Source organism: Bos javanicus, chromosome 6 (assembly GCF_032452875.1).
Source record: "Bos javanicus breed banteng chromosome 6, ARS-OSU_banteng_1.0, whole genome shotgun sequence".
In the NCBI taxonomy this organism is placed as follows: domain Eukaryota; kingdom Metazoa; phylum Chordata; class Mammalia; order Artiodactyla; family Bovidae; genus Bos; species Bos javanicus.
In genome coordinates, this window is record NC_083873.1 from 90870714 (window position 1) to 90887493 (window position 16780).

Below are 16780 nucleotides of genomic sequence, written 5' to 3' on the forward strand. Positions count from 1 at the left end.
AGGTTATTAAGTTGGATATTCCTTTCTTAAATAACATTTTTCTTTTGTGCAGAAATATCGCTTGGAAGTGGGTATTCAAGCTATGGAACATCTTATCCATGTTTTACAAACAGATCGGTATGTCTCTAATGATTTTTCTCCCTAATTTTTCTTAAAATTTTAATTAATTTGTTTTAGAGTCACTGTTCCAGAAATGATTAAGGCTACTAAGTTTTTACTTTCAGTTGTCATTTTAATAAACAGTTATTGGGCACTAGATCCAAACCATTGTGCTAAGCATTTAGGACAGACATAATCTAAACCTTCAGGGATTGAGAGCTTACCATTATATAAAAATGGAATGAAGTAACTTGTCCAATAAAGGTTTAAAATTTGGAGTTTGAACAAATTAATGTATTGATTTTCACTTAGGTATACTATAGCATACTATTCTATAATATACATATTATATGTTATATCAATTATCTAGACTTTGTCTTTCTGAGGGGAGAGAAGTAAACTCATACTAATAGAGGGAAGTCTTAAGAGAAGAGTCACTCAGCCTAGTTTTTGCTTTTTTAGTTTCTCTTTAAGAGAGCATCTGCATCTTTGTTTTTAATTAACAACTGTACAGGAATAACTTTAGATCTTATCTCTAGTTAAATATATCTTTCAATCTTTAGCTGCTCAGTTTACATTTCCACCATATCAAGATCTCTTCACAGGTGTCTTAAATTCAAAATGTTCAAAAGTTAATATGTCTCTGGTTGTCCTGCTAATACTCCACCACATCCCCTCACCCGCCTGATCCACTTCAGCTGCCTTTGACCCAAGTTCATCCCAGTTAGCACCTTTCCATTAAAATAAGAAACGGGAGGTTTTGTGCTGAATTCATCCCTCTGCTTAACCCATTATGCCCATCCAGACAAAAAAAAAAAAAAAAGCTGGAATCCATGAATTCTCTTGATTTCAATTGTCAGTCCTAGTTTTGGCTCTCAGTATTAATCACTTAAGTCATTTTCACAGCCACTGTATTAGTTATCTATTAGTGTGTAATAAATTACCTCACAGCTTCCTGGCTCAAAATAACAAATATTTATTATGTCACAGTTCCTGTGGATCAGGAATTCAGAAGTGGCTTAGCTAGGTGGTTCTGGCTCAAGCTCTCTTACGAGGTTGTGCACAAGATGTCAGCCAGGACTGGAGTCATCTGAAGGCTTGACTGGGGCTGGAGTATCTGATTCCAAGATGGCTCACTTACCTGAGGCAAGAGGCCTCAATATCTCATCTTGTTGCTCTCTCTGAAGGACTGCTTTAGCATCCTCATGATATGAGAAACTGGCTTCTCCCAGAGCAAGTGATCTTAGAGGGAGAATAGAAAACCACAATGCCTTTTAGGACTTTGTCTCAGAAGTCACCTATTGTCAATCCCATTACATTGTACTTTACTAGAAGCAAGTTAATAAATTCAGCCTGTATTAAAGAAGAGGAGACTTAGGGTCCACCTTTTGAAGTGAGCTGTAACAGAGAGGTTTTTTGTTGTTGTTGTTGTTTTACATAATTTAAAATCACCCACCACCTCCAGACTCTATTTTTTGCCTCTGACCTCTTTGTCTTTCCATTCATTTCAAGAATATCTGTCTGAAATGTGAATCTTCTATTACTCACCTGTTTAATGCATTTAACCAACTCAGTGCAGTGTGAAGTGCAAGTTCCTCAAACAAAGCAAAGCATATAAGCATTTTAAAATATATATATATTTCTTTATTTATTTGGCTGCATCAGGTCCTAGTTGCAGCACACAGGCTCCAGAGCTTGTGGGCTCAGTAGTTCCAGCATGTGGTTCTAAGCATGTGGGGGAGCTTATTTCCCCCACCAGGGATTGAACCCATGTCCCCTGCATTAGATTGCAAGTTCTTAACCACTGAACCACCAAAGAAGTCCTGCATGTAAGCTTTTTAAAGACTTAGATGCTGCCTGTCTATCAAAACTCATAACCTCTTTTAAAATGGTATTTCAGCAATGCCCAGCTGCTTGTTCATGCCGAATAGAATCTTTGCTATCCTCCTCAGTGTAACTCACGTTGGCCACCTTTGAAAGCCAACTAATTCTTGTTTTTGTTATTTATTCATTTGGCTGTGCTGTGTCTTAACAGCCCATGGGGTCTTTGCTCTTTGTTGCAGCATGTGGACTCTTAGTTGCATTTAGAATCTACTTCTCTGACCAGGGATCGGACCTGGGCCACCTGCATTGGGATCGCAGAGTCTTAACCATTGGACCACCAGGAAAGCCCCCCAAAGCCAATTAATTCTAATGTGTTTGATTGAATCCATTGGATGTTATTCCAGAACTGTCTGTTATTAACACTGGAGTGGGCAGCTGCAGGACTATCTGTTATTTTAACACCAGGTGGGCAACTGCAGTAGGAAGAATAATGGTCCCCCAAAGATGTTTATATTCTCTCAGCACGACCTATAAATGTTACCTTAGATGGCAGAAGAGACTTTGGAGATATGATTAAGTTATGGATTTTTAGATAGAGAAATTATGTTGGATTATCCAGGTGGGCCCAAGGTAATCCTAAGGCTTCTCAAAAGTTGAAGAGGAATCCAAAAGAGGCGGTCAGAATGAGGTAAAATGAAAAGACCTCCATCTGTCTTTGCTGGTTTTAGAAGTGAAAGGGGACCTCTAGACCTGGAAAAGGCAAGGAAATGGATTCTCCCTGAAAGGCATCAGAAAAGAAGGCACCCCAGATGAGACCTGACTTTAGTCCACTGAGACCCATTTCAGCTCTCTGACTTCCAGAACAGTAAGATAATATATTTGTGTTATATAAACTACTGAATTCGTAGTAATTTGCTACAGCGTCAATAGAAAAGTAATAAAGTAACCCAATTTTGCTATCTGCTTTAAACAATACTCTTAAGTTACGAGAAAACAAATGTTAGATCAAAAAAATTAGTGTGATTATTAAACATACATGTAATTTTTTTCATGTATCTTTATGCATGCATTTCTCATTGAGTCTTACAAAACTGGTTATGAAACAACTATCTTGATACAGAAAACAGAATGCTTCCCCTTATATAAAGTGGCCCTCATGCATTGGAGAAGGAAATGGCAACCCACTCCAGTGTTCTTGCCTGGAGAATCCCAGGGACGGTGGAGCCTGGTGGGCTGCCGTCTACGGGGTCACACAGAGTCGGATACGACTGAAGCAACTTAGCAGCAGCAGCAGCAGCAGAAAATAATAGTCTTGATACAAAGGTTAAGAAATATATTTTTAAAAACATTTATTGAACATTTACTCTGTGCCAGGCATTCATAAGGTGTACCATGTAGAAATAAGGTGTACCATGTAGCCTTGTGAATATGTGAACTAATAATTGATCGTGTTAGAGGCTGATGGGTGTTTTATTATGCCTCTTAGACAACAAAGCCAAACTTCTGTGAACCTTCTTGTGTTTTACTCCTTTTCTTGTGTCAAATTCCATTTCCCTTGTCTTCTCTATTTATCTGTTAGCTTCTGTTCTCAAAACATGCTACAAGTGCTTTCTTAACTTCATTGATTGCAAAGGTATATATTCTACAGCCATCTCTTTCCACTTCTCATCTTCATTACTCTTTTATGCTTGTGCTCTTGGGCCACCTAATACTCTAAGAATCCTTCAGCTGAATCCTCTTCATCCTTATCCCCTTCATCCTTGGCTGCATCACACAGAGCTGTGTTCCCTTTCTTGGCATGTCTTGAAACTCCATCTGTCCATGGGTCCATTCCTCTTAAAACTTGAGGAGCAACTGCTTATTCTCCCAAGTCTCACATTCAGGGCCTGAAAGTTGTCTGATGGAAACTAGTGTTTCCAAACCATGTCACCTCAATAGTTGTTTTTTTTTTTTTAAGTGTACATTTCAGTGGTTTTAGTATATTCACAAAGTTGTATAACTATCACCACTATCTAATTCCAAAACATTTTCATCACTTCAAAAACAGTCCAGTATCCATTAGTTGTTATTGCCTAGTGCCTACCACCCCCGTTCCAACGTTCCAATTAGTTGTTGCCTAGCAACAACTAATCTACTTTTTCTCTGTATAAATTTGACTGTTTTGAACATTTCATATAAATGGAATCATAAAATGTGGGACTTTTGTGTCTGGCTTCCTTCACTTAGCATAATATTTCAAAGTCCATCCATGTTGTAACATGCATTAGTATATTTCATACCTTTTGATGGCTGAATAATATTCCAGGAAAGATCCCCTAGAGAAGGAAATGGCCACCCACCCTAGTATTCTTGCCTGGGAAATTGCTTGGACATGGAGCTGTCACAAAGAATAGGACACAACTGAGTGACTAACACACACACACATGGATATAGCCTATTTGTTTATCCATTCACCTGTTGTCAGACATTTGGGGGTATTTCCATTTTTTGACTGTTAGGAATAATGCTGTTAGGAACATTTGTGTACTGGTTTTTGTGTGAACATATACTTTATATAAAAGAATGCAATTGTTGGGTCATGTAGTTTAACTTTTTGAGAAACTGCCAAACTCTTAACATGGGGGGCTGTGCCGTTTTACATCTTAATCTGCAGGTGTAAAGGTCCAGTTTCTCTTCACCAACATGTTTTTATTGCCCTTTTTTAAAAATGGCCATCCTAGTGAGAGTATCTTGTAGTTTTCCTTTGCACATACCTAATGACTTACGCTTTGCATATTCCTAATTATTGTTGAGTGTCTTTCCATGTGCTTATTTACCATTCATGTGTCTTTATTAGAGAAATGACTGAGCCTTTTGCCTAATTTTAATTTGTTTGTCTTTTTTTTTAAGTTCTCTTTTTATTGTTCAGTTGTATATTATTCTGAATACAAATCCCTTAATAGACATATGATTTGCAAATGTTTTTTCCCATATTTTGGGTTTTCTTTTCACTTTCTTAATAGTGTCATTTGAAGGACAAATGTTTTTACTTTTGACAAAATCCAGTTTATCTGTTTTATCTTTTCTTGCTTATGCTTTTAGTATCATATCTTAAGAAACCATTGCCTAATCCAGGGTTTTGAATATTTGTACCTGTGCTTTCATCTAAGAGTTTTATAGTTTTAACTCTTATATTTAAATCTTGTATCCCATTTTGAGTTAATTTTTATATAAGGTGTGAAATTGGAGTCCAGCTTTTTGCATGTGGCTGTTAATTGTCCATCACACCATTTGTTAAAGATACTGTTCTGTCCTCATTGAATGGTCTTTGCACCCTTGCCAAAAATAAACTGAAATAAATGTTTGACTTTATCTATTTTATTATTCTGTGTCTGTCCTTATGCCAGTATTGTCTTGATTACTATAATTTTATAGGAAGTTTTGAAATCAGAAAATGTGAGTCCTTCAACTTCATTCTTCTTTTTGAAGATGATTTTGGCTATTCTGGATACGTTGCATTCCCAGCATTCCCATACAGGTTTACGATCAGCTGGTAGCTGGGATTTTTATAGGGATTGTGTGATTCTGCAAGTCAAGTCGGCGTATATTACCATGTTTACAACATTACATCTTCCTATTCATGAACACAGAATATGTTTTCATTTATTTGAGTTCTAGATAATTTCTTTCAACAATGTTTTATAGTTTTCAGTGTATAAGTCTTGGACTATAGTAAAATTTTATTTCAAAGTATTTAAAACTTTTCTATGTTATTTAAATGGAATTTTAAATTTTTTATTGTCTGATTGTTCATTGCTAGTATAGAGAAGTACAGTTGATTTTTTTTTTTATGTTAAGCATGTGTCCTTCAACCTTGCTGAATATATTTACTAGTTCTAATAGGTTTTTAGTGGTTTCCTTAGAATTTTCTATGTACAAGGTCATGTCATCAGTGAATGGGATAGTTTTAGTTCTTCCTTTCTAATCTGTATGTTTTTTATTTCCTTTTCTTGCCAAATGCTCTAGCTAGAACCTGTAGTTCAGTGTTGGGTTGAAGTGGCTAGGGGAGACATCATTATCTTGTTACTGATCTTTAGGGGTGAAGCGTTTAGTCTTTCACCATTACATATGATGTTAATTGTCAGATTTTCATTTTGAGGAAGCTTCCTTCTATTCCTGCTTTCTCAAAGGTCTCTTAAGAGATGTCCCTCTTAAGTTTCTCAAAAACAGATAATAATAATTTTAAAAATCTATTTTATATGATATTTACATCCTCTGGTTGTGACCCTCTGTCCCTCATTTTTGCTTTCACTCCTCATCACTTCTTTATATTTATTGAATCTTTCTGACCTGTGTCTCATTCTTGCTTTTCACTCTGAATGCCATCATCTTCCATTGTGCTTTCAAATTATATCTGTTTATCAACAACAAAAATATACTTCCGTGGACTTCCTTGGCAGTCCAGTGGTTAAAAGACTCTGCACTTCTAATGCAGAGAGTATAGTTTCAATCCCTGGTCAGGGAACTAAGATCCCACATGCTACAAGACAAAAAAAAAATTATACTTCCTGAACAAAAGAGAAAAAGATAAAAAAACTTATACTTCCTGAAACAAATGAGTAAAAGGAAAAACTTTTATACTTCCTGATGTTATAAATGTCGTAAATGTTTACTGTAAATTTTTTTTTTTTTTAAGAAAATAAAATACAGATCAAGGAAACAAATTCTAGAGATCCAACTAGAGATAACACTTTATAACATATTTATGTTATAAAACATATACGTAAACATACACACAGACTTAAAAAATTACCTGGCTTGTGCTGATTTTGCTTGTTTTAAAGTTGGATTTCTTTTCCAAATTGATTTATAAGGTTTCCTTAAAATATATACATACACACATGAAAATATATATATGGTTTTTCATAGATGGGATCATTCTTCACATTGATTTTTGTATTCCGTTTTTTTCCTACTGGCATTAAATCAGGGGTGTTTTAATTACCATGTCATTAAACATTCTTTAAAAACACATTTTTTAATTGCTGCTATATATGGATTTACCACACTTTTAAAAAATATTATTGGACATTTAAGTTGCTTCTAATTTTTCAGTATTATTACAAAAATAGACCTTTATACGTCTTCACAGTTTGCACTCTGATATTTTCTTAGGGTAGGTCTTCAGAAGTGAGATTAGTGTTTTATACAATCTTGTTAAAGAAAAGTCTATAAAATAGTCATAACAGCTTATACTCTAACTGGCAGTGTATAAGTGTAATAATTTCTTTCTTCCAGTTCGGATTCTGAAATAATAGGTTATGCTTTGGACACATTGTATAATATAATATCTAATGATGAAGAGGAAGAAGTAGGTAAGTTTCTTTCATTGTGTTTTCTGTACATAAAATTAACTGGATTGTGCCATTTTTGCTGTTTTAGGGTTGATTTTATTTTATAAATTTATTTTTAAGATTTTTATTCTTCTTTTTTGTTCTAATCAATAAAGGGAAAACATTAGAAAATATCTTTAAGATGACTGCTTTGTATGTGATTTGGAGGTGGAATTAGATTCTTCTTTTTAAAATATATTTTTCTCTCTTTATTGATTTTAGTTAAGCAGAATGAATATTAGTAGTCTCTCAGTTAAATAATCATTTTTGGCTATTGATTAAAAATCAAACTTTTATTTATATGTTACATGGTGAGCACTATGAAGTTAGAGGAATTGTTCCTGATATATACTTGAATTTCTAACATAGATCTTATGTTAACTTTTTTATATTTGGAAGGTTTTTTGTTTTTGTGTTTTTACTTTTTGGCCGCACCGTGGAGTTTCCAGGATCTCAGTTCCCCAGCCGGGGATTGAACCCAGGCCATGGCAGTAAAAACCTGGAATCCTAACCTCTTGGCCACCAGGCAAATCCCAGCATGTGAAATACTTGACTGGAAGTCCGTACATTTTATTCCATGTATTGTAAAAACAGACACTGAGTAACATTTTCCAATGCTATTGAAGAGTGCTTTCCTTATTTCACATTGACTGTTGCAATAGGACATAGCGGGTTTTTCATTTTTCTAGACAATCTAAAGGGTGATATTCATGCATATTATAAGGCTAATTTAGACTGAAATTATAGGGTCCTCCAAAATCTGAGTAGGTAACATAAAGAAATGTATAGATAATATTGTGTACACATATTTTATTAAAGTAAAAGTGTAACAGAAATATGTATAGATATTAATTTCACAAAATACCAGTAATAACATTTGAAACTGGGTTGTGTTGCATAATCACAATTTTTTAGAGTTGAATATCCTTTCTCTTAAATTTTTATTTCTCTGTAATGTCTACCTCACAACTTTATTAATTTCTCAGGAGTAAAAAAATCTTTAGTAAACATAATTTGGTTCTCATTGAAAAAGAGGCTGTCAGTTACATAATAATACTTAAATACAGTACCACCATTTTGAAGAAAAAGATACTTATTTCCACTAGTCATTTCTCAGAAAATTAGATGCAGTTACACTTATTAGAAAACATTAAATTTTTTCTTAGTTGTTTCAGATTGAAAATTTAGCTCTTTTTTTTTTAAGTAATTTTTGTGTTTTTAAAAAACTGTTTAGCATCAATTAGGTGATATTCCTTTGTTATAAATTCATAATCTGCTGCTAGTGCTGCTACTAAGTCACTTCAGTCGTGTCCGACTCTGTGTGACCCCATAGACAGAAGCCCACCAGGCTCCCCCGCCCCTGGGATTCTCCAGGCAAGAACACTGGAGTGGGTTGCCATTTCCTTCTCCAATGCATGAAAGTGAAAAGTGAAAAGTGAAAGTGAAGTCGCTCAGTCGTGTCTGACCCTCAGCGACCCCATGGACTACAGCCTTCCAGGCTCCTCCGTCCATGGGATTTTCCAGGCAAGAGTACTGGAGTGCGGTGCCATTGCCTTCTCCAAAATTCATAATCTAGTAATGTTTAAGTCCATTTTTTTGCTTCTGTTAATGTATTTGGGCTCCTTATTTTTAATTTACCATCCAAAAAGTGATTCTTTGGATGAAACAGGGTAAACAATTGTAGAAACTACAATAGTGGAGTCATTTTTTCTAGGAAAGATTAAAATATGAACTTAGGCTAATAGCCTGAGTCAATTTTTAGAAATCTAGATACTGAGAAATAGGGTCTTCAATTTTATTATTGATACTTTCTCTTTACTGCTTCATTAAAAGATATTTCTTAGCTGACATAATGAACTTCATTTTAAAATGAATTCAACTTCATTGGAGTTATTTTAATAACCCCTCAATTTATTGGTAAATATGTCTCATAACTCTGCATATATGGCACATGCTACATCTATTAGAATATCTAAAATATGTGAGTAAAATGAGTATGAAGCTCTTCCTTTAAGAAATTATATTGCTTATTTGATGTTTTTGAGCTCTTATTTATTTTATTGTGAATACTACTACATAAAAAAGTTTTCTTTATCACCCACTTTTATTTATTTTGTCTACCTTTTCAGATGATGTTGAAGGTAAAAGATTGCATTTAATATGCATGATGCTTTTAGGCATAATTTCTGATAATATAAAAGGACACTGTCAAGTGAGTTTCTTCTGGCTGGTAAAAAAAAAATCTTGAGATTTATTTTAATATATAAGAATTCCTTCATTAAAAAGCAATATTTTATAATCTTATTTTATCATTTCTATGACTACAAAATTATTTATTGTCCAGGACACAGAAAATATTCTAGTACATATTTTAATGAAATTAAAGTTTTTTCTCTGGTAGGACAATTTATTTGAATTACTTCTTATGTGTTTCCAGGGGGAATTTTTGAGCCAGTTTATTTAAAAATAATATTTGAATATGTATACATATATATATATATATACGTGTATACATATAAATTTTACCTATATTCAAGAAGAACTGGAAGGTATTCCAGTTCAGAGAATACTTATATGTTGATATTGTCCCTTTAAAATTATGCATGCACAAGGCCTGGTTACTGACATTTTTTAATATTAATTTATAAAACTCACCAATATTGCCTTTTTTCTAGTGGTCCGATTCAATTTCCATTTACTTTTTAACATTGATTCTTCTTTTCCTCATAGTTAATTTAAAGTAACCACTTTTTTTTGTTTTACTATTTTTCCTGAGATCCTTAACTTTTTAAAATGAAGAAGAAAAATCCTCATCTAAAGTAGGTTTAAAATGGTACATGACAAAATTTCCTATACCTAACAAAAAGCTAACAAAGAAACTAACTTTTAAGCTATATAACATTACCTTTTGTGAAATTTGAACCCCTTGTTTCAAAATAGATAATATTGACCACCTAATTAATTAATATGCCTTGAGTCTTGCGAAAATGCTGTGTCCTTGTTGAGTAGTACTATTATTGTTTCGTCATATTTATAGAGTTTAAATTTTACAGTGCTTTTATGTCCATTATCTTATTTGATCCTGTTAGCAAACTGTGAGGTAGGTAATATTTTTCTCTTTACTAAAGAGAAACCCCAGAGATATATAACTTACATAAGATTGTCTACTAAGTAGGGTAACAAAATTTTTTATACCTTTTTTTGTATTCCGTAGTTTTCTGATTTAATAATCAGAAAAGCAGACAGATGTTTAAAAGTACAGGTCTGCTTGTTTAACTAATTGACCACAGTGTAAAAGATTACTTGTTATTCCCTCCCTCTGAGTTATAACTACTTTTATCAGAATATCTCTTTTGTCCTCCATAATACGGATTATGAACTTAATGTGGAGTTTCAACGAGAAGGTCCAGAATGTTTTTTAATATTGTTTATATAACTGGAAAAAACACAACTGTAAATACATTTGAAGAGTAAATGTATATATACATATTTAGTTAAAAGCCACATAAATAGGTGTGAAATATTTCCAGAGGTTTACATGGACTTTTTAAAAAGCAATCTTTAATTTGATATGCCTGTCTTAGGTTTATTTTCACTATAATTTCAAAACGTCATTTTGTTCTTAATTTTTCATTTGGGATTCCCTGGTGGCAAAGAATCTGCTTGCCAATGCATGAGACTGGGGTTCAATCCCTGGGTGGGGAACATCCCTTTTAGAAGGAAATGGCAACCCACTCTAGTATTCTTGCCTGGGGAATCCCATGGACAGAGGAGCCAAGCGGGCTACAGTCCATAGGGTCGCAACAGAGTCAGACATGACTTAGTAACTAAACAACAAAGGGATATTTACTTTTACAAGTTATAATAAGTATACCAAATAGTACATAAGCTATAGGATGTTAAAAAATAGACTTAACTCTGGGATTTTTCAAATAATTATATTGGATGAAAAGGGATTATTTACATGTTTCATACTTTTGCCTACTTATAAAAACATAGTATTTCATGAGTCTAGTTTTGTTTTACAATCTTTAGATATAATTAGTGTTGTAATTTTAGCTTGACTAACTTCCACATCAAAATAGCTTTGTATGTTACTTTAATCACTTAGCAAATTTTTGTGGGACTCTTCATTAAAATTTAGAAGTGCTGTCTTATGACTGTAACTTGAAGGAAATGGAGTACATCTCACTAACACTTTTTTAGTTAATATTAAATCAGAAGGAACCATAGATCATTGGAACAGGTTCATCTTTACTAGTTCAATTCAAAACATAGATCTTAATTATATACTGCTAAGCTATAGTATTTTATAGAGTATAGCTACAGAATGAATTGCATGTGTAGTATTAAATCTACTTCTTGCTAAGTTATTAGTTTGTGCTCAATGCCTGCACTAAATTAAACTTTTTCTTCTGTTAAACTTGTGTTCCTTATAATAAAGCACAAAAGTTCTAGAGTTCTCTGTATTAAAAGGTATCTGTAGTTAAACATAACATACTGTATCTCCCTCTGAAATGTCACAAAATTTACATTAATGTAGTAAATATTGAGAATTCTGCAAAAAGGAGCCTATTCAGTTTTGTTTAATCCAGATATATTTGTGTACCTGTGCTTGCTTTCATGAGATACCTGTTAACACATGCCACACAATCCTGGATTTTGAGAAATACTAACCAAGACTTAAACCACAGCTTGGTTATTTGCATTTGTCCACATAAAAATATTTCATAGGAAGAATCCATCAAATCTGTATATGGTTTTCCTCCCTTCCTTTTAAGATTAACTTATAAGTTTGAATATTCTCCCAGATGTCAATCTTTTTTTTTTTTTTTTGGCTGCACTGTGTGGCATGTGGGATCTTGGTTCCCTGGCCAGATATCAAATCCATGCACCCTGCAGTGGAAGCATGGACTCCTAAGTACTGGAGCGCCAGGGACGTCCCCCAGATTCCATTGACTTTTATTTTGAACCCTTCTCTAGAGGTCACAGTCTTTGGGCCCAAGGGCATTGTCTGTCTTACGTGAAAGGTTGTTTGACTACTTAGTATTTTCAATAATAAATAAGTTGCTAACATTAAAAATGGGGTACTTTGATATCACTTTTTAGATTTTGAATTGCTAAAAAAATCTGAAGACTGATGACACCTGGGCCTGCACTGTCCCATGGCAGCAGTCAGTTGGGGCTGAGGAACTGCTGCCTTCCTTAGAAGAGCACATAGTCTCCATCCTCCTTGTGGTCTTACAGCTGGCCTGCTTCATTCATGTACATTACTGTCTTGTCCCTGTAGTTGAGTTTATATTCTCTACTATATTCACAACACTCATAAAAACCATTTTAAAATAAATTATATTTCAAAAGCATTATTTTGTTACTTGTATACCCAAGTGTGCTCTCATGTAATAAATATGAAAATACGCAAATATGCAAATGTAAAATAACCCTACAAAGCATCACAATTAGGTCATTGCATTGCTGCGATTGTATTAATACTCTCTTAGAAGGAAACAGTTCTAAGGCGGAGACAGTTAAGCTACTTGCCTATTCAACATTTCTCATGTATGTGGAGAGTTTTTCTCTTGACATGTGTGGGCCACTTTTTGCACAGATTTTCTTTGCTTTTTTATCTATAGATTTTGGCTAAGTATTTGTTCTTGGTACCATCCCCCACATAGCCATGGTTTGTTAGGGTTCCAGGGTAGCTAAAAACAAGATAGGCTCATTAGCCCAGCAAACCTTGTGAAATTTTATGGGATAAAGGGCATTTACCATACCATGGGAATCAGGGCTATTTTTCATGGCTGATTCTAAAGAGGGAGATTTTCAAAAGGTTTTATTAGCTTCCAAATTCTCGTATCTTTCCCAGTTTCTTTGTTATCTCCCTTCCCATCATCACATCACCTTGCAAATAAAATGGAAAGGGAGTGCAGTTCCTGCTACTTACCTAGTCTGTTTTTTTCCAACTCCATAGGTAAATTCAGCTTTGAGTATTGAAAACCACAATGTACCATGCAGAATTTTACTTTCAGAGATGTGTGAATAATCAGGGCACAGGATTTTATCTGCTCCCAAAGGAACAGCAGGAAATCTTTTAAGCAGATCAGTGATAGATATTGTCCCTTGAGTCCATGCTAGTTATGTTTGAGTATTAGACTTCCTTATGATTTTATTAGGCCTTTGTTACATCAAGCCTTTGCCCCTTTAATAGCCTTGACATAATAATTATGCAGTAACATAATGATAGCTTTCAGATGTAGTTTTTTTAATTCCTTCATGTCGTCCTCTACCTGTTTTCCCTGAAATAATGGAAATACTGCAATGGAAATAATGACCGCTTCCCTAGGCAATTCTTCTGAAACCACCATTAATCTAAAAAATTGAACTAAAAGGGGAAAAAATTGTTTACTGATGTCAAAAATGAAGCAACTTTATTTGGCATCCGATCAATCATGAACTCAAGTAGCTACTTATTTTAGTAGATTGGATACAACTTTTATGAGAAAGATATAAGGTAAAATATCAGTGACAGGATTTGTTTACAGATAAGCATGTTTCTGGAAATATCATAAGTCATACTTTTTCTTAGACATCTTTTGCATCTTGGTGTAATACTCATTAATAGTAACCTTATAAGAATTTGAAAATTTTTTTGAATCATTAAAAGAAGACTGTTATGTTCTGTATAATTTTGAAACTTGAGGGAATTCCCTGGTGGTCCAGTGATTAGGACTCCACACATTAATTGCCAAGGGCCCAGATTGGATCCCTGGTCAAGGAACCGACCAAAAAAAAGAAAACTAGATAATATCAATGCATGTAGATGTGTAGTGTGTTATAAATCTTAGAACTGTGGTTCTTAAGGGCAGTTCGGCCCCTCCTGCCACCTGAAGGACATTTGTCAACGTCTGGAGACATGTCTGGTTATCCCAACTTGAGTAACTGTAATGAATTGCAATTGGCATCTTGTGGGTAAAGGCCAGGGGTGCTGCTAAACATCTTGCAATGCTTGGGGAGCCTCTCACAACAATGTCATTGTCAGTAGTGCCAAGGTTGAGAAATCCTGTGTTAGGGATGATGATGATCATGTCGTCGTTACTGTTATTGAGCACTTACTATTCACCAAACACTGTGCTAGATGTTTTAGTTACTCAGATCCTTACGGAAAACCCTGTGTGAAAGAAAGCTGTTCCCATTTTACAAGTAAGGAATCTGAAGCTTGTACAGTTGGGCTCTTTGCCCAAAGTAATGTGACTAAATGGATGAAAATGGGTATAATCAGTCTGACTTAAAACCTTTGTGAGCTTTCTTTTCACTTGACTGCCTTTCAAAAAAGTCTCTGACTATACCACACACCCTAGCCATTCTGTTCATAAACAAATTCTGCCTGTGTTAGCAGTGCTACTTTATTTCTCAACATGTTAAGTTCAGAGATAATATTTGACAGGTAATTGCTCCTTTCTCCTTGAAACACTTCTTCATTCATTTCTGTCTCCCTGATTTTCTTCCTGTCTCACTGGGCTACTCTTTCTTTGTCTCATTTGTTGTTTTCTTTCTTTTCTCGCCAGTCTTTTTAACATTGGAATGTCCCAGGGCATGGGTTTCTTTCCTTCTCTATTTTTTCCTTCAGTGGTCTCATCTAGGCTTGTGACTTCAAGTACAGTCTGTATGCCTGCCTCTCAAATATCTATGTCCAACCCAGACCTCGCCACTGATATCCATATATGTATATTCAAATACTTAACTTGATGTCTCCAATTAGATTTTTTCCTTCCACACACAACTTTATTGAATTATAATTAAAATATAATAAATGTGTAAATATACAGTTTGATGAATTTTGACATATGTATAAATCCATGAAACCATCACTACCACCAAAATAATGAACATATCCAAGTTTCTTTGTGCTTGCTTGTAATCAGTTCCTCCTCCTTCTATCCCCATTTAATCATAGATCTGTGATTACTGTAGATTATTTGCATTTTTCTGGAATTTTTATGTAAATAAGATCATACAATATATACTCTGTTTTTGGTTTATTTTGGTCTGGCTTCTTTCACTCAGCATAATTATTCTGAGTTTCATTCATAGTGCATGTCAAGAGTTTAATCCTTTTTTATTGCTGTTGTATGAATATATAACAAAATGTTAATCCCTTCCCTTGTTGGTGAGCATTTGGATTGTTTGTCCAAGTTTTTAGCTGTTACCCTTGAAGCTTCTATGTACAAGTCTTTTTGTGGACATACATTTTCATTTCTGTTGAGTAAATACCAAAGAATAGATTAGCTAAGTGATAGAGTAGGTGTATGTTTACCTTTACAAGAAATAACCAAACTGTTTTTCAAAGTAGTTATACCATTTAAAATTCCCACTGGCAGTGTATAAGAATTCTATTTCCTCCGCATCCTGTCCAATACTTTCTATCTTTTTAAATTTTAGCTGTTCTGATGGACGTGAAATAGTATCTCATGGTAGTTTTATATTTTCACAATAAATAATTATATTGACAGTTTTTCATGTGATTATTTGCCACCCATATACTTTCTGTGAAGTTAAGTGAAAGTCGCTCAGTCGTGTCCAACTCTTTGCGACCCCATGGACTATATAGTTCATGGAATTTTCCAGGCCAGAATACTGGAGTGGGTAGCCTTTCCCTTGTCCAGGGGATCTTCCCAACCCAGGGATTGAACCCTGGGTTCGATCCACATTGTTGGCGGATTCTTTACCAGCTGAGCCACAAGGGAAGCCCAAGAATACTGGAGTGAGTAGCCTATCCCTTCTCCAGAAGATCTTCCCGATTCTTCAGGGATTGAACCAGGGTCTCCTGCATTGCAGGTGGATTCTTTACCAACTGAGCTATCAGGGAAGCCCTTTTACTTTCTTTGGTGACATATTTATTCAGATCCTTTGTTCTTTTTTTTTTATACTCGATTGTCTTCTTATACTTCAGTTTGTAAGAGTTCTGTATATATTCTAGATAAAAGTCCTTGTGATATATGTTTCACAAATACTTTCTCTCAGTCTTTGACTTGCCTTTTTATTTTCCTAACGTTGTATTTTGAAGAGCAAAATTTTTAATTTTCATTAATTCCAGTCTATTGATTATTTTTCTTATATAATTTGGGCCTTTTGTTTCCTATTTATGAAATCTTTACCAAACCTAAAATCACTAAAATGTTCTCCCATAGTTTCTTTTAAAAGTTTTAGAGTTTTAACTCTTGTGATTAGGTCTGCGAACCAATGGGTCTGTTTCTACACTTACTGTTCTGTTGGTCTCTATGTCTTTCATGTTGCCTGCATGACGCGGTATTGGTTACTGTGCGTGTGAATATGCTCAGTCGTGTCCAACTCTTTGCAGCCCCCTGGACTGTAACCCACCAGGCTCGTCTGTCCATGGAATGTTCCAGGCAAAAATACTGGAGTTGGCTGCCATTTCCTACTCCAGGGGATCTTCTTGACCCAGGGATCTAACTTGCATCTCTGTG

The 16780-nt window shown here is 34.5% G+C and overlaps 1 protein-coding gene across 2 annotated transcripts in view; it reads left to right on the forward strand.

Moving 5' to 3' along the window:
• Nucleotides 1-16780, forward strand: part of USO1 (USO1 vesicle transport factor) — an 80260-nt gene that overhangs the window by 19857 nt on the left and 43623 nt on the right. For both annotated transcript variants that reach the window (XM_061420493.1, XM_061420494.1), the window contains exons 3-4: nt 53-117; nt 7201-7277. In XM_061420493.1, the coding sequence (XP_061276477.1) occupies nt 53-117; nt 7201-7277 (142 nt within the window). The remainder of the gene's footprint in view (nt 1-52; nt 118-7200; nt 7278-16780) is intronic.